At 43.3% G+C, this 22,682-nt stretch overlaps 3 protein-coding genes across 3 annotated transcripts; 1 reads left to right on the plus strand and 2 right to left on the minus strand.

Moving 5' to 3' along the window:
* The first annotated feature begins 1,272 nt into the window (after positions 1-1,272).
* On the plus strand, positions 1,273-6,242 carry hpdb (4-hydroxyphenylpyruvate dioxygenase b). Its single transcript, XM_017417088.3, has 14 exons — positions 1,273-1,395; positions 1,529-1,555; positions 1,711-1,773; positions 1,967-2,071; positions 2,366-2,408; positions 2,625-2,707; positions 3,829-3,918; positions 4,023-4,126; positions 4,234-4,311; positions 4,872-5,034; positions 5,113-5,184; positions 5,276-5,398; positions 5,478-5,594; positions 5,698-6,242. The coding sequence occupies exons 1-14, from the start codon at positions 1,393-1,395 to the stop codon at positions 5,806-5,808; spliced, it is 1,182 nt and encodes a 393-aa protein (XP_017272577.1). The 5' UTR covers positions 1,273-1,392; the 3' UTR covers positions 5,809-6,242.
* Positions 5,912-14,829, minus strand: LOC108236497 (histone-lysine N-methyltransferase SETD1B-A). The gene is made up of 18 exons (XM_037975854.1): positions 14,669-14,829; positions 14,287-14,433; positions 14,074-14,178; positions 13,720-13,990; positions 13,527-13,639; positions 12,418-13,413; positions 11,638-12,321; positions 11,433-11,549; positions 11,284-11,332; positions 11,010-11,194; positions 10,802-10,904; positions 10,298-10,699; positions 8,658-9,641; positions 8,277-8,446; positions 8,061-8,189; positions 7,082-7,201; positions 6,800-6,937; positions 5,912-6,697 (listed from the first exon to the last, which is right to left on the minus strand). Exons 2-18 carry the CDS (start codon positions 14,416-14,418, stop codon positions 6,524-6,526), a joined length of 4,872 nt encoding a protein of 1,623 aa, XP_037831782.1. The 5' UTR covers positions 14,419-14,433; positions 14,669-14,829; the 3' UTR covers positions 5,912-6,523.
* Positions 14,830-16,605: 1,776 nt separating this feature from the next.
* LOC108236518 (calcium release-activated calcium channel protein 1-like) lies at positions 16,606-20,808 on the minus strand. Its single transcript, XM_017417203.3, has 2 exons — positions 20,441-20,808; positions 16,606-19,002 (listed from the first exon to the last, which is right to left on the minus strand). Exons 1-2 carry the CDS (start codon positions 20,789-20,791, stop codon positions 18,454-18,456), a joined length of 900 nt encoding a protein of 299 aa, XP_017272692.2. The 5' UTR covers positions 20,792-20,808; the 3' UTR covers positions 16,606-18,453.
* Between the last annotated feature and the right edge of the window lie 1,874 nt (positions 20,809-22,682).

A 22,682-nucleotide genomic window follows, 5' to 3' on the forward strand; every position in this document is an offset into this window, starting at 1 on the left:
AAGAAGATTTTCTAAAAGCTGCTCAAATAAAAGACTAACACCTCACTACCTACTCACACCTCACGAATTTAAAATAAATATATAAAAAACAAGTTAATAATGACTAATAATGAACACTAAATAATATGCGCAGATTGTAAGCTTTTTAAGTTGGTCAAGTCTTGTGTCTTTTCCTTTTGAACTGGTGTGCAGAGGTCATAAATAAGCTTTATCATCAGCTGAATTCGTTTTCTGTTGTTTTGTTTGATATTCTAAACTGGTTGTTATCTGAATTTCAGTCAGCTCATTTAAATGAGACAATTCATTTCTATCAAAACCAGTAAATCTTTTCTGTTAGCCTGTATTTGGGTAGATGAGGTTTACTAAGGAGGAGCTTGGAAAACAGCGATGATTACATGTTTCTTTGCATTTATGCACACATTTAAACTGATCTGAAACAGCTCCAAGCCTCATCTGGCTGCTTCTTGCTCTGAGGCTTACTCATCCAAAGAAACAGAATGCAACGATCAGTCTTTTACTGTGATTTTAACCTCAAATCATAAATATGTAATAGTAATTATTGTAGAAAATGAGAAGCCTGCAGGGAACTGTCACCACATGAGTCTCGTGCTGCAGCTGCACCATTTGCACACAGGTGTTTGTATTATTAAATCGATCGTCACATCAGTCCGATTCAGTGAACTGTTTTCTTCCTGTTTTATTAAATCAGAAGTAAATAACAAGTGCAAGCGAATGCAGATCAGTTTGTTGATAACGGCGTGGCTTTCTGGTTACTTCGACGCCATATGTGGAGGGAGGAATGGATGGAAGGGGGGCCATTTTAAAGCACGCCAGGGTTCACTCAGTCTAACCCCGGGGAGCCAATGAGCGTCCAGGATGCGTGAGCCTCCTCTTGCCACTAAACACTAACATATGGGCCTTAAATTTTTCTAGAAAATCGAGCTAACTCTAACCCTGCACACACAGACAGTTTTCTGTATCTTTCCATATCTTAAATGTGTCTTCTTACTAATGATAATGTCTCATTTATAATGAGTTATGAAGCCAAACTAAATGAGTCATTTAGTTTTATTATTGAATTAATAAAATCATGGTGCATGTGTGCTTCTCGGAAGTTATTTTCCTGTGAGCATCAAGCTTGTGCAGCAGGACTCTGGTAATAAATAAAGACGATGAAGTTTATTCAGACCTGTATGGTGTCCAAACCCAATTTTCGAAAGTAATTATTGTGCAACAGCAAAACGTGCCACGAGCATCACCGCTCTCCCCTCCACCAATACCAGCTCCTCTCTGGTGGGAGTAGGTCTGAAGACGTTTCTGCTCGGCTTTTAAGCCGGGGCGTCCGCAGCAGGTTTCATTCTGACAGCCGGTGTCAGGGCAACGACAAGCACCATGGTGAGTTTTATTCACATCATCTTTCTGTTGTGACCCTTCAGGCTGAGTCTTTGGAGATGTTTGTCAGTGTGTTACAGGGCAGCTGCTTTTTTCTTTATGATTATAAGTATGTGCTTATTTTTGTCAATTACAGACAACTTACACAGACAAAGGCGAAAAGGTAAAAAAAACTGAACATAGGTGATCGCAGGTTTTAAGAATGCCTTCTCTTTTTTTTAATTAAGGTTTTATTAGCGTTTGTCATTCATGAATATGGGTATTTTTAATTAGGAAGAAATACTCCACGAGTGATTCTTGATTTCTTTCTGTCTTTAGCACGAGCAGGGCAGGTTCCTCTGCTTTGATCATATAACCTTCTGGGTTGGAAATGCAAAGCAGGTAATTTGTGTTTCTTTCTGCTTAAATATTTTGGGAGGGGTTGGGGGCATATGATGCTACCGGTGCCAGATCATATTTTGCCACCTCCAGGAGCTTCAACAAAAACCGGAGCAGATCCTGTCACCAGGAGATGGAGCCAAGCACACAGACTGTAATGACTTTGCACTGACTTTCCCCTCGTCATCTCCAACAGGCCGCGTCGTATTACTGCAACAAGCTGGGATTTGAGTCCCTGGCTTACCGAGGTTTGGAGACAGGCAGCCGTGAGGTGGTGTCCCACGCTGTCAAACAAGGAAAGGTAAAAAAACAAAACAAAACCACACACACCCAGAGAGGAAACTCATCTCTGAGAAAAGAAACGAGACGCAGTCAGTCGTAATTTCACAGTTTCAGCGCAACAAGTATATTAGATACTGCTTTGCGCAGAATTAACAGCTGATTTTGTGATTATTTTCATGCATCAGTTGTTGTAATGAACAGATTAAAGGGTGACGTTTGATACCAGCGTTCATTAAACACTCGCACCACTGTAACGTCAGGCAGGTGAATCATTTTGGGTTCAGCTTGTTCCTGTTCTCTGTGTTTTTCTCAGATCATTTATGTGTTTTCATCTGCTCTCAATCCTGGAAACAAAGGTAGGGCACTGATCAGGAGCAGGAACACACACACACGTGGTTGTTTCTGTCCTTTTTGAGCCGTGTTTCAAAACTTTTCAAAAATCTAATTATTTGCCACGCACAAGAAAATCATATTTTCAGGCTGGACCGTTTTAATCAGGTTAATTTCTCCAGATCTTAACTAAGACTGTTTGAAGTCAAATGATAGAGGCTGAAAAAAAGTTCTCTCCTCAGAGATGGGAGATCACTTGGTGAAGCATGGAGACGGAGTAAAAGACATTGCATTTACGGTGGAGGACTGTGACTTCCTGGTACAGGTAACGCTACGAGTTTTAGCTTTTTTCTCTTTTCTGAATGTGGCGTCACTAGACGGAAGTTTGGATTTTATGGGATTTTAGTTCCAATAGGTTGCTCAACAACGCCACTCTGGGAATTTCACCCAGAGAATATTACCTCCTGTCTGAGGCACACAGGTTCAGTTGTGCGAAGATTTAAAACATCTGAGGCAGTTCACAATTATAAAAGAAGTTTTATTAAATTCTCCTAAAAAATGTTCATTTTAAAACGAATTAGTCCTTTTAAGAAGGACACCGAATCAAAATAAATCAAAGAAAGTAAAAAAACTGCAGCAGCTGAGGTTACCGGCCGGAGGGGGCGCTATGGGACGACATCCACCAAGCACCGCAAACCAAAACAACCCATTAACACCAGACACAGTGAGACAACCCAAACTCAAGAATCACAGCACGCAAACGGGGGAGACGCCGTCACCACACCAACACCAACACCGGACCTCAGGAGCTGCAAACAGAAACAAAACACAAACAGTTAAATAAAAACGAGAATATCAGCCCGGGCTAAATAAAGAAAAACAAGGGGCTGTGAACAAAATAAGAAATAGAAATCAGACAAAACAAATTAAAACATCAGGACCCGGTGTGGCCCTCTTGTCACGCCACAGCGGGAGATGAGATGGGCGCCGCTGCCACGCCCCAAACGCTTCAATGCAGGCGGATACACCACCACAGTCCAACCTCAAAACAGTGGCGTACAACATCCGGGAGATGAACGTAGATAAAAGCAGAGCAAATCGGCACAAATCCGGGAAACGCACACCGACAGAGCAGCAATTGTCCAACTGTGGGGACTATAAAAGGAGGGTAGCGCTGAGGCGTTTTTACCACCAGCCAGCGATTTGTTGCTTTCCGCTGCCAGAGTCCACCGGACACAAACCACACAGTGGGAAAACAAAGACGACACATCCTGAATGAGCGTTCAGCTCCCTTATATACACCACGCCCACCCTCAGAACCGGAACTCCTCACCTGGAAACTATTTGTGGAATTACTATACTTCTATACCACTACATGAAGCTCAATTAAATGGCTTGAAACTAACTTGAAGAAATTAATTCTGCTGCGTTTTTGCCCTCATACAGAAAGCCCGCGAGCGAGGGGCCGTCATCTTAAAAGAGCCCCACACTCTGGAGGACAAGCACGGTAAAGTCAGGCTGGCTGTGCTCCAGACGGTACGGAACTGGGAGTCCTCTGAATTTTACGTTTTACGCTCTATTTTGTGTAAAATATACTGTCTGAAAGTATATTCAGATTTTGCTTGTTGTGTGTGCTGCAGTACGGCGACACCACACACACCTTTGTGGAGAGGACGGGCTACACCGGGCTGTTCCTGCCTGGTTTCAGCACCTCTCTGTTCAAGGACTCCCTCCTGGCCAACCTGTGAGCGGACATGTTGGTTTCAAATCATACACACATTCCTGAATAGTAACTGATGCTTTTGTTTGTTTGTTTTTTGTGGTTTTGCATCCATCCCTGGTCTGGTGCAGACCAGCTGGAAAGCTGGACTTCGTTGATCACGTTGTGGGAAACCAACCGGATGAAGAGATGGTTCCAGTCGTAGAATGGTAACCATCGCTCCAAACCGGCTCCTGTTCGATATCTGATAACAGCCCTGCTGGGAAAATCGTTATGCTGGGATATGGTCTGGCAGAGTCCGAGTCGGAGCACAGCTCCAAATGGTGTTGGACTCTTACACAACTCAGCCTTTTCGGAATCAGACAGGGTTCTTAGAAGGGGCTCCAGTGGTTCTTCGCATCTGGAACCTGTTTGCCCCGATTGCACTAAAGAAGACATAAAATGTGAATAAGGCAGCTCTCGAAGGAGCAATCTCATTGGGTAATCTAGGAAAAAAGGGGGGCGTAAAAAGGGCTGGAGTTTGTGGGATGTGAGAAGTGCGGTCTTTCATGTTTAACAAGCCGAGGCTAGAAGGGAATATTTCCGACACGAGAGGCAAACAAAAAAACAAGCATCTGCAATCATTTAGCGTAATGCAGGAACGCAACAAGCAGCAGCTATGAAATAGTTCGAGCTCTACAAAACTCCCTGAGATGTTTCGTGCTGTGCAAATAGAGCCAAACTAAGCCCGAGGTTTGAATTTCCACCTAACCTCTGGTTGATTAACCAGGTATCGCAGGAACCTCCTCTTTCATCGCTTCTGGTCGGTGGACGACAAGCAGCTCCAGACGGAGTTCAGTGCCCTGCGCTCCATCGTCGTGGCTAACCACGAGGAGACGGTGAAGATGCCAATCAACGAGCCTGCAATGGGGAAGAGGAAGTCCCAGATCCAGGCATGTGACGCAAACAGGACGAAAACCTGAAAAAAGTTGGTTTTTTTTTTATCTAAAAACAGTTTTGCTAACTAACAGGAATACGTGGAGTACTATGGAGGAGCGGGGGTGCAGCATATTGCCATGAACACATCAGATATAATAACAGCTGTAAGACTATAAAACAATTTTTTTTTTTTTTTAAAAAAACTACTTACACAGACAACCTCATGAGAAGTTTGAACGAATGTGCTGACTGCAGGTTCGTAACCTGAAGGAGCGCGGCATGGAGTTCATGTCGGTGCCGGACACCTACTACGAGCAGCTGAGGGAGAACCTGAAACAGTCAAAGATCAAGATATCCGAGGACCTGGACGTTCTGCAGGTCAGAAATAAAGCCGCGCAGGGACGGACCCGAGTGACTGCTGATGGTTTTAGACGGATGCTGTCTTGTGACCCTACAGGAGCTGAAGATCTTGGTGGACTACGATGACAAGGGCTATTTACTGCAGATCTTCACCAAGCCCGTCCAGGATCGCCCCACTGTCTTCTTAGAGGTCATCCAGAGACACAACCACCAGGTGAGGACAGCACCGGGCGAACGACCACTGAAAACACACTACGATGAACATTCAGCATAAAAATATAATCTTGCGTCTCACTCATTGAACACTGTCTTTACAGGGGTTTGGTGCAGGAAACTTCAAGTCTCTTTTTGAAGCTATTGAAGCAGACCAGCATGCTAGAGGAAATCTGACAATTCTCACAGCAAATGGAGATTTAAAAAACATGTGAATCTTGCCACAAATAATGCAGTCTGCTCAAGTTCCCACAGGGACGTGCTACACATAGTGAGGTACACAGGATCCACCAGTAAATGCAATTATCTTTATTTCTGTTTTTTTTTAACTGCAATTAGTCATTTCCTTTACCTTTTTTATTATTTTTGGTGTATTTTTACAATTCAGATGAGGCGAGTCTTATGACTTTGTATTACCAAGAAAATGCCACAAGTTGAAAGTTGCAAAGCTCATAAAATATTAACAGGGAAAAACCGTTACAAGCTTGACTCAAGCGAAACCCCATTTAAAGCTCTCGTGAATGAAAACATGTAACCACAACCAGGACAGGGGGGTCAAAAGACCTTTTAATGTAACGAGACATTTAGCAAAAAAGTCTGAATGTCTGTTTCCTTCCTCCTGTTGAAATAAATACTTTAAACAAGCTAACTTGTTGTCCTTTATTGACCTGTTGTGTATGAGCGACTGTAAGTTTTGCAGGATATTTGACAAATTTTACGAGGCTAAAAAGCCAACCTGCAAATTAGACAAGTCCAAATTAAATGGTCCCATTTGTGCTGTAAGCACAGTTTAAAAGTCAGGATTTGATGCGCAGCACCAACACGTCTGCGGTGCTTTCATGACCCCCACACAACAGCAGGAAAGACTAATTAGATTGGACAGATTGGGTCATTTCAGCGATCCATACACTCAAGCTGCCTAATTATAGTTTAGTTCAGGGACCCTCGGCAGCTATCTGCCCCACACAGACATGGGATCTTTGTTTCCTCAATGGGGAACTTGTAGTCGTATGTAATCTCTTCATTGACACTTATTGGCTGACGGGAGTAGATCACTATCTTCTTCTGAGACTCCACAGTGATGATCTTTGCGTAGCAGTTGGGCTGTAAGACAAAAACCGTACAGTTCACAGTGTGAAGGTATTTCCCATTCATCGATCATGTTCAAAACCGATTATTACCACAGCATCAACAGTCTGCACTCACATTGCAGCTGTGGTTGATGAATCTGGCTAAATTCCCCCATTTAGTGGCGTCAATGATGGTGTCCTGATCGACGCGAAACAAATAGCTGCTTCCGATGCCCTCCTCCTCGTACCTCTGCTCCCTCATGTCTGCAATGACCTGAGGAAAGAGAAGACGAATGCGATCAGACAAGATGAGGGATGTTTACGACATTCACACCTCTGGAAACTACCTGGAATAATCAAGACGGTCCCAGAGGAACCACTCAGAGAAGCATCCGGGAGAAAAAAGTGGTTTGTTTACCTGTCTGATGAGCTGTCCCACATATTCGATCACCATCTCATCCGCTGCGATCGGCTCCATGGCGAACAAGCCCCACTCGTGGATGAAGCTCCGGGTGAAACGAATCCGCTTCTTTCGAAACTGACACAAAGAGATGTGAAGAGATGCTGCAATTAGACATGACGGATTTAAAAGCAGAAACTTCAGCCAACCATTACATATGTTTTGATTAGACTCCATTTAACACTGCTGTCGTGCTTGGAACCTTTCACTCTGCATGTAATAGGAAAGTTAAAAATACACAAAGCAGTAAATCCTGTTTTTATTCTAAAAAGAGCAGAACTTGGACCCTGATGAAAGATTAGATCAGTCTGTGGGGTTCTGCTCCATCTATAAAAAGAAACCTTTTTCTGTAGTATGGTGTGGTACGGCGCAGCTTTTTTAGGTTTTCCATTATGAACAGTCAGTAATAATAACAATGTCTTTGTTTTTTGATACCTCTGTTAAAGTTGTAACCACACAGCGATGAGTGATGGACAAACATCCCCAGCAGCAAACACACAGCAACAGTTACTTGTTCTATAATGTTTTTACATTTCCGGCACACAATTTAAAACATAAATTATAAATACATCTCATGTATTATATATCTCACATCGATTAAATCAGTGTGATGCAGCCTAGCCAACACAAACATACAGAAAAGCTGAGTGTTTTCTGTCTCCTCAGCATCACATGATGCTAAACAGCAGTAACTAAATGTTGAGAAAGTTCTGTCTGCTTTTGAAAGCATTTCCAATTCCAAGTAATGGAAAAGTGATAAAATTAGCACCTAAAGCTCACAAATTCATGTTAAACAGTTTGAACTTGATAGTCCTTTAACTGTTCTAGTTTGAAGGCAGCTCTGTGGTTTTATTCCTACTATTTTCATCTTTATTTGATCTGCGTAGTAACAATGGGTCAATCACTTGAACCACGTTCTAGTAATCTCCGAGCTTACCTTAAGCTGGTTGAACTTGACCAGGTCACTGTCGCAGCTGAAAGAGGACAGCAGGCGGCGCTGTTCAGACCTGAAGTCGGATCCAGCTCTCAGTGATGTGGGCTGCTGGACTGTGAGGGACATTCCCTGCTGAAGAACATGTTGACAACTTCATTAAAAAAATAAAAAAAACGGCACACTGAGATGATTCCATCTTCTCATCTTCTTGTCAGATACCTGAGCACTTGTAGACTGAAGATCAGCAGCCAGCCTTGTGTTGTTGAGGTATTTCATTTTGTCCTTCCGGCTGATTCTGTAGAAGCCTTCGCTGCGAGCAGATCCGGTTCTGTGGACCGGGAGCCAGGACCGGAGTTCTTCACTCCTCTCTGTGGGCATTTTGGTCAGTGAGCAGCAGTTAAGGAAACGAAGCACAGGTTATGACACAGAGCTGTGGAGCGTTAAAAGTATTAACCTCACTTCTTCATATCTCCATTTGATTAACCTGAGCCTCAACGTCATCACCACCTCATTTAACCAGTGAAAGCGTCTCAGTGAAATCACGCCGCTCTCTTTAAACATTGTTACTGAGACAACAGCACATTGACAAAGCTCAGCTACAAAGGATATGAGGATGAGGTAACCAGAGGGTGTCTCTGAGCCACCCGCCACCATTATCCTGCTCCTGCAGCCTCTCATAAGTAAACCGCAGCAGCCTGGCGTCTTCCTCGTCCAGGCCCTCCTTCCAAACACTGTGAAGGATTTTCCTCTCTTCGCAGAGAGAACGCTGCCTGCGACGACGGCGTTTAGAGGAAAGGGAACGGCGAAATCCTCGGAGTAATCTTCGCCGATGACGGGCCCTGTCCCTCCTCTTCAGCCTCCTCCACAGTTTTTGCCTCAGTAAGAAGTACTCCTCATCCAAAAGGTCAGGCATGTTCTCGAGCCCCTGCAAGGGCTTCGCTCTCACACCTGAGCTTATGGTCACACCGCGGCCATCGGCAGAGTCAGATGAGGATTCAGAGAGGCTGCCCAGAGATGACCCAGGGACAGAAGAGACTGTGAGAAAGTTGCAGTGTGGCTGAGATTTTGAGCCGCTCGTTGTTTTTGTCTTCCTCTTGTAGACCGCGTCTCTTTGAGGAAAGAAAATGTCTCTCCCTGGAGTCTTTGGGGGGGTGATGTACAGATTGTTTGACGGAGGTAGAACATGTGGCGGGCTGCTGAAAGGTAAACCCACCGCGCTTCCTTCGGAAATTATCATCCCGTGGCCGTTCCTTTCCTCCCTGCCAGGAGTTTTAGGCTTCTCCTCATACAGCGGGTACGAGGCAGGCAGGAAATCAGAAGAAGCTAGAAGAACCTCACCGCATGCTGGGGAGAGGGAAAAGACCTCGCTGGCTTCGTCTGAGTCTCCACTCACCAGTTCGGCCACTATCCCCTTGCCTGGTGTTGGTGGTCGCTCTATAGCTGGAGATGCTGGTTTGCTTCTTATCAGATTATCGGGGTGACCGTCCTCCACGCAGCCCGAAGGAGTGAGAGGCCTCAAGTTGTTCTCTAGAGGCTCCGCTGTCCATTCAGGCGCCCTCGTCTCGACATCGAGGTCTGACTCCACTGCCGCACAGATTAACAGGAAATGATTAAAACTATATATTTTACAAGTTTATATGTAAAGCTATTTGGGAAGCTTACAAGAATAAACTCTAGTTTCATGCATTTAATGTACATCAAGCATTATCTACAGATGTCGTTTGAGTTGGAAACATTATTGGAAGCTTTTTGAATGTCAAAAACACAATTTTTGACTTAACAAAGAAAAAAAAAACCATCACTATATGACAAACGTATTAACGTATTTTCTGCACTAGGATTATAAGACGCACTGTCAATGAATGGTCCATTTTCAAACTTTTTCATACAAAGATGCTGCGCAGCCTGTTAGTGCAGGGAGTGTGTGATGGGGATGACTCTCAGCGACTACCACGTCTAATTTTAGCTCCATATCTGTGAAATTGGCTGCGTTACAGTCATTTTTGTGTTTGCTAAAGTGGATTAGCTGTGGCAGCCATCTTGAATCAGACTGACTCCAAAAGTTATTCAGATGTAGATGTACATCCAGTGATTACTTTCTGAGAGTTTCATTAAATTTTTTTTCACTGGTTCATGAGATATTTTGCTAATGCTACAAATCATCACACACAGATCATCCACCTCCATCAAAGGCAGGCGATAAAAAAGGAAAACATTTGGTCCAAAAAACAACAAATTACCTGAAAGTTCAAAATCAGAAAAGGACAGTCTGCGCCAGGTTTCACTGGGTTGGAGCTCCATTACAGAGTCGGAGTCACTCGTGTCTTGCAGACAGGATGGATGGGTCTCCTCTGTTTGCTCCCTTTCACACCCATCTAACCAGTCGTTTAGGTCAAAATCCAGCTGAGCGCCAGGAGTTAGAGGAGCTGAGGGGCTTAGTGGCAGCTCGAGCTCCACGGACTCTTCATCCGATGAGATCACAATACACTCTACGCTCCTGCTATCCTCGTTGTCCTCCTCCATGTCTTCATACTCCGTGCTGATGTCAGAGGACAAGTCCTCCAAGCTCTCTGAAGAGAACAACTCGGAGGAGTCCGACGAGTACTCGCTTTCTTCTGAGGCCGAGCTCTCTGAGAACTTCTCTGTGATTGAAAAGGGAAACAGAAAGTATGCGATTGATCGTTCATACAAAGAAGTCAAATTTAAATGAGACTTTAACAAACCACTATCTAAACACCGCCCACCTTCAACTGTTGGACAGACGGCAGCATCGTCATCTTCCATCTCTTCTAGTGATGATGTGATTTCTTCACCTCGCTGATCATCATCATCATTATCTCTGTCAGACTAATTAAGAGCATCGATTATATTTTTCAGCCTTACAAAACTCAAAGTAGTTTTAATATATTATGAGTTTTTTTGTCACATCACTTTAACTTTTCCAGGGTTTACCGCGATCGGAGGATCATCAACAACAGGAGCAGCAACTTCTACTCGGTCGGACACCAAGTCGTGATTTTGAAGCGTGTCGTTCCCTCCTTTCTCTTCGTCATCACTGTCAAGCTCCAGTGGTCTTGCGTGCCTGCGTTTGGCTCTTTCAGATGCCACCATCTCGTCCCCCAGCTGCACGTTTAAGGCTACAATGAAAGAGAGTGACATTTCTGTGTAAGATAAAGTCAAAATTAGACAATTATTAAGTTTAAAAAACTGGATAAAAAGCACTGACCAGGGCTTTCGTTTTCATTTCCTATCTCTTCTGATCTTTTCCTTTTGACCTGCATAGCAAATTTTTATCTTTTTTTAGTATTTGAATGTGTTCACCTTGCTTTGATTAATGCCTGTGCATGTCACATAAGGTCAGCAGAATATTTTTACCCTGAACGATGGGAGGGGAGGCCTTTTGCCCCGTTCACTGATGTGGCTGAGGGGGTTCATGAGTTTCGGTCTCTCTTCCACACTCGCTGCGCCACTTTTCAGAGGAGACACTTGGACCTTGAAAGGTTAAAGCCACAATAAACAGCTGCAAAAGTGTATTGTCATCAAATAACACATAAAAAAATATTACGTGAGACAAACTAACTTTAGCTTTCTTCTCCTGAGTGTCCCACCACTCCTCGAAGGCCTTGAAAGCAGCGCCTTCAATGATTTTCCGTGTAATATCCTTCTTGATGACCGATTTCAGCTCCTCCATGAGAACTTCTAAAACTTTTTCTGCTGTGACTTTATGGGGATTTTCTCGTGCAGGACTCTGGTAGTCTGGTGGCGGGACAAAAGGATTAAAAATGGGGAAAGGCGGCGCGAGCCAGGGTGGCCGAGGGAACGGGAAAGGCGAGCTCCCGTGTCTCGGAGGACTCTCCTTATCTAAGGGAGCTCGGGGCTGCACGGGCACAGGATACACGGGCCGAGGAGGTGGCACGGGTAAGGGTGGAGGAGGCACCAGAAAGGGCGGTGGAGGTGGAATGGAAGGAGGCGGTGGGATAGGCGGAGGGGGGATGGGGATGCCTGGAGGTGGTATCCATCCTGGAGGCGGAATGGGGATCGAGCCGTTGGGGAGGCGAGGTGGGACAGGAGGAATAGATGGAGGGAAGGGAGGAATGGGGAAAGGGGGTACTGGAGGACGCAAGCTCCCGGGAGGAACTAAAGGAGGAGGTGTAGGGTTCATATGTAGGGTGGGGCCAGTGAAAGGAGAAATGGATGGAGTTGTAGGGAGCGAGGAGGTGTCTCTCACTCCAAACTGTCTTATATTTGAATGATCTACATCCACCTGAGCAACAAAAGAATGTGTTACATAAATATCTTCACATAGGACCAAACTGATAACTACTTAAATCGTTACATGTAAGACATGTAGAGGAATTACCTTTGAGCATGATAACAGCGGAGACCTTCCTGCATCCTCTCCATCGTCTCCATAAACCCTCCTCTCACAGTGTTCAAACTCAGACGGAGAGGGAGACAGGGAGTTTGCTGTAAGAAACAAAACCGCTCGATTAGTTTCATCCTCCTCATCTTCAGGGAGCAACGATGGACCGACGTTGACCACATCGCTGCAGGAGCGCTGGCGGCCGCTTGCAAAGGATTCACAAGATGGCAGAGCACGTGAGAGAGAGTCGTCCGATGATGGAACATTAGGCGTGGCGCAAGGTGAGGACGGGCTGTCCTGAAAGCGCACGTCAGCCTCAAAGTATGAGGTGTCCGGAATCTGACTGTGTATCAGCAAACTTTCGATGCGGGAGTCCAAGCTCTCTTTCTCTGGCTGGCGGTCATCGTCTGGAGAGGTTCCTAAACACAGGTCGGCCGGGAAATTAATGCTGAGGATGCTGAAAGAGTTGCAGCTCGGAGTTAAAAAAGTAGAAGCAGAGTTAGGTGTGTGTCCGGACTCGGGAAAGGGGGAGGCAGGGTCATGTGACGCTTCGTTATCAGTGGAAGACTGTGGATTGTGACTCCACAGCGAAAGCTCCTGGCAGCTGGTCTGTTTCTGCGTCGACGGGGGGGTCGCAGGGTGTGGCTCGCCGTGCTTCAACGTGAAGCCGACAGTTGAAACTTGGTGAGAGCCCCTGTGATGCCTCGCAGGTTTGCGACGGCAGAGGGCCTGCCTTAAATGTTTGTGAACACTATAGGTAGAGGGCTCCCCCTGCAGGACAGGGGTCGCCTGGAGACTGGAGTAGCAGGAGTCCTGGGAGAGAGGAGTCGCAGACGGGCAGGGAGTGCGGGGGGTTCCCTGAGACTGTGGTGTGAAGCCAAAGCTGCAAGGAGTGTCCTGCCATATGCTGGAGTAGGCTGTGTCTAAAGAGAGAGGTGTAGCAATGCTGGCAGGGCTGCAGGCGCTCAACAACTGCTGCGCGGCTGTGCTGCCCTGCAAGAGATAAAAACATGAGGAGAGTATTTACGATTCATGTTAATATCACGAAAACAACCTGACCACTGTGCAAACGTTGATTAGATTGTCACAAGCAGCTTCAGGGTTACCAGCAGGCTGTCCACTAAGCTCTGCAGAGCTCGCTCACTGCATCCCACCGGTAACGTCCAGGGAGTGTACTGGCCACTGAAGAGCAGTTGCAGGTATCGCGCCCTGTTTTCACCTGAGGAGGGTGCAGAGTTAGCCAGCCAATTCGACAGTATCAACATTTAGACGTCAGCACATTCAAGAGCCCACGTCCACCTTTGGGGTCGACTTCCACGTGAATGATGTTCCCCATCACGGACGTCCGATGAAGGTGCAGCACGGCCTCTCTCGCGCCCCTCACCGTGTCGAACACCACCCTTGCCACTCCCAGGTGCTTCTTGTTCTTCGGGCTGTAGAATATCTCCACCTCTTCCACGTTCCCGTACTTGCTGCACATGTTTGCGAGAAACGTCTCCCTCACGTTGTCGTTCAGCTTGGAGAAGGTCACTTCTTTGGGGGGAACGGGGCCGACGTACCACTCATCCACCTGTAAAACAACACAGAGGAACAGGATTGACTTCGGGCTCCTGCTCACCGTCGTTAAGAATGCGTTAATTGCTGTGTAACTACCTTAAACCTGGGGACCAAAAGGTCTGTCTTGTTGTATTTGCTCCACAGGCGGCAGATGCGTGGATCCCTGACTGTGTCCACAGGAAACAGACCTAAGTCCTCAACCTACAAAATAAAAGCCCTCATTAGGTCTGAAATCACACTAGGTGTACTTGACTGGTGTCATGAGTTTATAAAGATCCAGTAAATATAACATGTTTTTAAAATACTCACGGGAATGTTAAAAAATTGCCCATCGAAGCGGCAGACTTTGTACAGTCCTTTTGTCAACGCGGGGTCAATTAGCAACTTGCAACTTTTCCATTGCTGAGGCTCTTTCTCTGCGTTTTGTTTGTCGCTTTCCATTACATTCGTCAAAACCTGGAGTGAAACGTCGAAAATAATAACCATATGGTGCCATTTTGTTCCACGTAGCCGTAAGCTAGCTTAAAGGAGTCCTCCACTGGAGGTTAACACACCCCAACAGGTGATGGAGAACATCACCTGTGTCCTTATCTAACGCGATAACAGGCGGTGAAATAATAAAAGAAAGAAACAAAAACCCTGTCCACATATGCAAAGTTAACTTTAACGAAGTGCTTCTTATGTCGCTCACCCGGGCTGGAGTCGCGTCCTCTGATCGGCCAACATTGTTGCAAAAGCTGTGGAGATTTTTTGATGTTTTCACACTTCGTCGCCCAGGTCGGATAATGGATCCATCCGCCTGGAGACTGAGAGGGAAAATAGACCCTACCACCCTGCGGAAGGACACACAGATGGTTGAGAGGAACCTGATGAATTATGAAGTCTTATTATTTCATTAACTGTCAGTTAAATCCACAATTTAAAGATTTTATATTATTGGCTTCTTACTTAGATGGTTGTAAAATAATTTAATTTTTAAAAATTGTTTATAAGTTATGAAATCAAAAGTGATGATTAGGTTACCACTACAAGTTGTAACACTGGATATAATCCTATATTTTTTAATTAGGCTGTCCACTTTATGACTAATTTACTTAAGCCTAATGATATTAATACTATTATTATATTTACTAGTAGTATTATTATGTGCAGAAATATTCCCTATTGGGGAAAAAAAAGCAAAACAGGATGCAATTTATTCAATAAAGCTGCTTCTTTTGATTCTGTAAGTGATTATTTTTTTCTTAAAAGACTGCAGGATCAGTTTCTGTTTATCTAAATGTTTCTTCACCTCCTCCCCTCCCTGATGGTCTGCTCATGAAACATGACCCAGACTTTTGGAGTCAAGAAGAGGAAAGATCGGCCAGATTTGCTGCTTACACCTCACTCAGATGGAGCATTCCTGGAAGTAATATAGACCAGGGGTTTCCAAAGTTGGGGTCGGGACTCCATTTTCGTGTCATAACGCATAAAGTGAGGGTCCACAAAATGATCTCCAGACAAAATTATATGTACAAAGATTGCTAATGGCATATTTTCACCATAATTACTACAAAGAACAGATGCAACAGTAATAATTAATAAAACTAGCATCATAGTTGTTGAGGTTGTGGCGCTGTCATGATGTTCTTCTTTAAAAATAGAATTTGTACGATTAAAGAGGGGCTTATTGGGGTCACACGCCTCTGCTGCTCTTATTTTGTGGGCCAGAAGCTGAAAGGTTTGGGAACCACTGATATAGACAGTGAGGCTCAAATATTTATTTATTTGTGAAATGTGTCTGTCAAGGCAAAATATAAAGATTTATAAAGTTTGGACTATGTATGACAAAAACGTCAAGTGACTTTTTCTTTATACTTGATCAGAAGAAATTCTTCAACAGCATAAGAAAAACACGATCGTTGCCCAGATATTAACACTTTCTTGCAGGTTATCTCAATTTTTAATGTTTTTTCTTTTACTATTAGTTTAAATAAATAACTAATGTTGCACAAAAACTTTGTAATGAAACCTTAACAGCTTGTAGTTTTTCTCGTCACATCAGTGTGGCCTTCATAAGCACTTTGTTCAGTAAGTACGAGTCAAACTATGACCACATTTATTTGTAAAGAGTGTGTTTTAAACAATGGTATGTATTCTGTATTGGTGCGAGCAGCGTTTCTGTAATAGTTCTGTAATCTTTAATGTTTAGGTTTTCATCCAAACCAAACCTCCTAAATTACATTTGCTTTGTTCCTCCTACTTGAACGATTAGTGGCAGCCACTTGCTGCGCAGTCAGAACTGAAAGAAAACGCACACGTGTAAGAGCTGAAATTGTATTTGAGACAACTGAATAAAACTAAAAAGGGGGAGGGGGAAAAAAGCGCCAGAGAAATATACGTGGTGACGAATAGAGCTCGAATGCGAACGAGCTGATCAGAGACAGCAGAAGGAATGGGGAAAAACCTGCAGCCTCATACGTGTCACTTAAAAACCAGCACGTCCCAGCGCTTCCTGCGTGGTTGTTCTTTTTACAGCCCGGAACGAGACGCGTGCAACACAAGGGTGTTTGATTCCTTGCATTTTTATAACGTGGAGTTACAAACAACCTTGATAAACTTTACAAAGAGAACCACGCAGAAGCAAAACCAACAATAAATACAACATTTAATTGCAAAAGCTCCCAAATGCTGTGCTTTGACACATCGTGACATACACTTAACTGAATAAATACACAAGAAAATACAGCAAAGTCACGCATCTTCACTTGCATTACTGATTTTAAAAAAAGGTACAGGGGTCTCTGATTTAACCTTTCTGATTTAAACACTTGTAATAACCACGGTACTAAACAGTTTGTAAGGTCACTTTGTTTTCTGATGGTTGTCACGCACATATCATCTGAAATTACAAAAAACAGTCAGCAAGAATTCTGCTTTACCATGACTCAGCATAAACAGTTTGCATTTGGGTGAATGACAGACAAAACTGATAGTGCAGCAATTTGATCACAGCATGCCTTGGATATAAACAGAGGAACAGTATTCACAGTGACTGCGCCAAAAAAGGGTTTAAAGCTTCATGAAAAAAAAACTAATAAAAAGAATGCAAAATCAAAACTTTGTCGTGGTGTAATCACATGAACCAGCGTTACCATGACGACCTTAAAGCCGAGAACGAATTCAGGACGTTAATGAGCAAAAACAATCCTGACGCACAAACAAAAATCTACAACCTAACCAACGTGTAACCATGCTCAAGCTTGTAAACAAAACACCAAAAATATCTCATTCCTTTTCAATACTTAAACGCTTTGTGATAGTTGTTCAACAACCCGTAGCTTCATAGCTAGTAGCCTTTTTTTCATTTTGTGTCAATTTACAGTATATTTGAGTTTTAAAAACATTGTGAAGTTCAGCAAATTATCAACACGTTGAAAAGGAAGAAAACTGAGCATTGATACAGCCGCATAAAGCTGCCTGAATGACTCATTTCCATCCCCAGATAAGCCCTTTTTGAAGAAATGTTTATTAATAATGTGCTTCGCTTTGGTTGAAGCCACTCTAACATTTAACGTTTCTGTGTTCTCGCACAGAAACTTTATCACGTTTGGTTTTCTCAGAGACTCTGAATGCTGTTTGCTACTCAAACACTAATTTTTCCTCCAACATACACATCTTTGGTGATTTTTTTTAGCTAATTAAATCATGGAAAATAGCAAAACGTAAGTCCCTGAAGAAAAAATATATATATATTTTTCAGAGTGTAACAAATCACAACGTTAAGGCCTCGTAAATCTGCAAAAGAAAAACGTTTGTTCCATAGGTCTCAGACAACGAGTCGCCTTGAATAAGTGCTCACTTAGAAAGTGTGTCAAATACGATGGCAAACACAGCCAGCGCACACGCGCAGGAAACCCGTGTGAAAAAATAAAGTCTCAAGTGAACGCAGCAGTTTCGTCAAACTGAGCGTTTCAGTAGAGCTGTAAATCAGAAAGACTGTACAATCTGAAGTACAGAATTTATGAAATAAATGTTTTTTTTAGAACTTCTGGCACCTTTGCTTAGTTTAAACACAGGTATGCACCTTTAAATTGCTCATTATTGCGCTCTCGAGCTGAAGCGAGCTGCGTTTGGTACCTACAGTAGAATATGTGCCCTCATATTAAAGCAAAAGTAAATGTGCGCTCTTTACCACAGTATGCAAATCCTCCAGGTTTTACTCCTGGATTATGTAATCTGTCTGTATGACGACGTCAACGGGCAAGAGGGAAAGACTCAACAAACACCTAAAGCTAAAAACAATTTCTGTAAACATGCAAAAATCTTTAAAAAAAAAAAGAAAGAAAAGACTGAGCCAAAACATGCAGCGCTCAGCAGATGATACAGCATGAACAGAAATCCATCTGAGCACGTCTGATGAACATAAATATACGGCTTCTCGGAGTGATTTCCAGGAGAAATGGCTGCCGGACGTCCCTGCTGCTGCATTCCCCATCAGGGGAAGTGGACAGCTGCCTTCAGGTTGTCGTTCTCAGACCTGTTATCCAGCTGTTCCTGCAGCTTGATCACCTGGTCCAGCTCTCGGATCTGCCGGTCCGTTTTGTGGCTGACGAGCGTGCGGTAGAAGTGGACGGCGAAGACGATGAAGACGAGTCCAAACGGCACCATGATGCAGGTGGATGCGATGGCGGCCGCCTGGCCGGGGCTTATGGAGCCGTCGTTCTCCCCCGGTTTGCTTTTGAGCGGCAGGAACTTCACCCAGCACAGGAGCATGACCTCGGTGAGGAAGAGGAGGGTGCCGATCACCGTGGAGAAAGCCCAGGCCAGCTCGATGTGGCGGTGCATGCGCTCGTGAGGCGACTCGTTCACGGAGTTGAGGTTGTGGACGTTGCTGACCGCCTCCAGGTTGGGGAGGATGCAGGTGCTGATCATGAGGGCAAAGAGGTGCACCGCTACCAGGATGGTGGTGCAGGCGCTGAAGGCTATCAGCAGTCCTGGAGGATACTTGTGTTCCGGCTCCAGCTGGACCTCCACCATGGCAACCTGGAGAAATAAAAAAAAAAAGATCACAGGATGAGCTAATATTTGCAAGGATTTCTCAGAATATAACACAAGACAACACGTAGATCTGGCTTTAATAATACTGTTTTTACTTCTAATGCCATCATCTCGAAAAGATGAGTTACTTATTCCAACGTCTTCAGAAAACAAGTCTTTTTTTCTTTTATTAAAAATAATTCATCTCCAGAATTCTGCCTCTTTTTAAAAAAAAACACCCATAAACTAACTCTCACCAACCAGAAGCAACTTCAATAAATTAAAAAAAAACGCTTTATTTTTGCTTTAAAGATTGCATTTAGGAGTAAGGAAGAGGAACCATACCTGACACTAAAGGGTAAATATTCTTTGTTTATTCTTAATTTTCTTTACAGACTTTCACCTGACAGAAATATATTCTCTTAAAGACAAAGCAAATATTGACCAACTACCTCTTTAATGTTAGACCTGCTTAAAGGGAAGACTTTCAGTTTTACCCCAACACTGTGTGATTACTAAGCTGTTATCAGGAGAAAAAAAGACTTTTATGTTAACCTATGAGGTCATAAGACAATGGTAATAAACAATAACTTTAATAACTGATGCCTAAAAAGATCGAAGCGCATTTAGTTCGTATGAAGAGAAAAGTGTCTTAAATGCACCTGGAGATGTCTGCCACTCTTATTTAAACACAATGAACAGATCCCACAACGTCACTAAACAGCTAAAGCTCGCTATGGTCTTTGTAGGAAATGAAGAATCCTTAAAGTCAGACAAGACAGACGTTTAACTTTGGGGGCAAAATAACAAAAAACTAAATTACATATATATATAAATCACACCGGAACCTCCTCAAATGAGGAACATGGCAGAGGAAGTGTCATGGTTTGTGGCTACTTTGAAGCAGTCTGTGACCTGAAGCATCTACATAATAACTATATGAGTTCATTTACAACATGCCAATAAAATAAATTAAGTGTGGTGTGGCGGGAAAGAAATTATGAGCACCAAAAAAAGGAATAGAAAGAACACTTCAAGAAACTGAGCTACAGTTTGTGTTTCATTAGGTAGCCTACAGTAAAAACACGTCTGCGTGTCTTATTGTGTTATCTGCGGCGGAAGCGGGCAAAGCTTTCATTTGGGTCCTTGTTGTCCTTGTTGTTGTATACGAGCGTGTTGTTTACTTGCTGGAGTCCCAGACAAGTGGAAACGTGCGCGCAGCGCTCGTCAAAAGGCCCCAAAAAAGGAGGCGAGCACCGAAAACAATCATCTGCGTCACGCTCGCAGCCCTGCAGCGTCCGCTCATGTCCACGGCGGATTGAGTTGCGTCGCGCGGCGGCGGCGGCGGCGGCGGCGGCGGCGGCTGGTTAGTTAGTCGGTGACTTGGTTAGTTGGTTAGCTGGTTAGTGCTGACCTCGGTGGGAGAAGTCGGGCTCAAACTTACCATTGCGAAACCCGACAGGAGCGCTGAGGTCCGGCTGGTGGCTTTTAGTTTCGCTCGGCTCAAGTACAACTTTCTCCACGACAGCGCCTGCATGGAGTGCTCGTTTAAACTCATGCCGACAGCTGTTCCTACAAAAGTTTGATAAAAAAAATAAATAAATAAAAAAAAGTTTAAAAACAATACAAAAAGTAGGTTCGGACTCTGTTTACAAGGGCGGGGACCGAAGACAAACCAGACACCGAGGCGGGAAGTGCGCTGCGAGAAATAAAAGCCGCTAAAATTAGTTGTGAAGTTCTGTTGGGACACTTTCCTGCAACAGCTGACTGTCAAAACCTGGGAGGAAACACACATTACCCACAATGCACCGCGCCCTGCAACTGTCAGCCTCTTCCTCCTCCTCTTCCTCTTTGTCCTTCAGGTACAAACTGTTATAGCCTATTACCGATGTTTAACCTCTTTATACAGAAGTCCAGCCTCAAAGTTAAGTTTATGAAACTCAAAATCATAAATATGAGACTCGAAGTTAGATTTATGAGATTTTAAACCATAACTATGAAATTTGAAGTTATAATTTGAGATTCAAAGGCCCGATTATATGTTTCAAAGTCATAGGTTTTACTTTGAATTACATAATTATAACATTGCAATTGACAATTTTATTTCTTTTCTGTGATGAAAAATGGACTTCCATATTTTTAAGATGTTCCCAAATAGTGCAGTTCACTTCTGTAATGCTTTTGACAAAATACTGTCAAAATAATGACTCAGCTATGTCATAACCATGACTCACTTTTTAGCGTTATGAGAGAATATCTTAGATATAACAACATTTAGCATGTCAGCTTTTAGAAGAATCGCCAAATAAATGTAAACTCAACTATACTACTACTAATACTAATACTAATGCTGTATAATTTGTTCTCACGTGTGCAGATTTAACAAAACAATAGCCTATTTTACAGCGTCAAAGGTAAACAAAGCCCAGCAGTCACCCACTCTCCTGGACTTCCTGTCAAAACACAACAAATCCAATTAATTTTTCATGGTGTTGCTGCAACTGTCCCATAAGTCACTCTTGTGACAACTGCAAGTATTTCTTGTGTCAGTGGGAGGAGATGTGAAACAGGAAGCCTTTACTGACTTTGCAATAAAAACTCGACAGCAGAATAAATGAGGAATTATTTATGTGCCTTTGATGTGTTTGTACATGCTTAATAGATTCCTTTTCTGAACTAAACTCTTGTGAAAAATAGATTTTTTTTGTAAACAGCCTGGCTGTGTATGTTAGCACAAGCTCTAACATACTAATTCTTTTAAAAGGACATCAGAAGTTGTTTCAGAGTTAACAGAAGCAGGAAGATGATTAATCCCCCTATAACAAGGGTGTGTATTTAAAAGGCTGACTAAGCATGTGTGTTTCATGCTCAAACACTGGATGGTGCCAAAGTAAATTATTCTCAAACTCTACAAGCACTTCACTGCCTGGCACAATTAGATGTTGTCATCATTATAATTATGTAATTCTGTTAAATCCTGAGTATGGCGTTCTATCTTCTTTTGCTGGGCTTTCTCTGTACTCAGTAAAGTATCAGTATCTATTGTTTAATCACCTGTGTAAAATATATAATTGTAATTGGGTTTGCACATGTTAAACAGCTAAACAATATTGCATAAAATGTCAGATGGACTTTGTTAATATTTGATGTTGTTGCGCAATCAACAACAAAAGTGGTGCAGTCCTCTAAAAATAATTAAAAACGTAAAAAATAAACAATTAAATAACAACAAGAAAGCCTTAAAATATAGTTTGGATTTAGTTTGCAACCAATAGAATCCTAGAAAATCTTCAAAGGCTGAAATGTTAGGTAAATCAAACAAAAGTTTATAAATTTTAAGCTGATACTTCTATAACCACAATGAGCAGTTGAAGCAAACTCGGACATGCGCAGGAGGGAGTTCTCTTGTACCTGCAGATCTTCGCTTCCGCCGAAGCCGTTGCTGCATTTACGGTGTATATTAAAACTCGTTACTAATCATTTTATGTCGACGAATTCGTGTTGCTAACCTCGCAGCAGGATTTTCAATATCAGCTTTACGCTTCTCGTAGCAACGTGTTGAAACCTTGAAAGATATTTGCGATCACTGTTGCCGTCTTTCCGCCGTAAGTTGTATTGGGTGAGCAGGAAAGAGGTTGTTTTCCAGCGTCCCTGAACGCAGCGCCGGGAACACAGCCAGCAGCTGC

Source organism: Kryptolebias marmoratus, linkage group LG1 (assembly GCF_001649575.2).
Source record: "Kryptolebias marmoratus isolate JLee-2015 linkage group LG1, ASM164957v2, whole genome shotgun sequence".
NCBI lineage: Eukaryota > Metazoa > Chordata > Actinopteri > Cyprinodontiformes > Rivulidae > Kryptolebias > Kryptolebias marmoratus.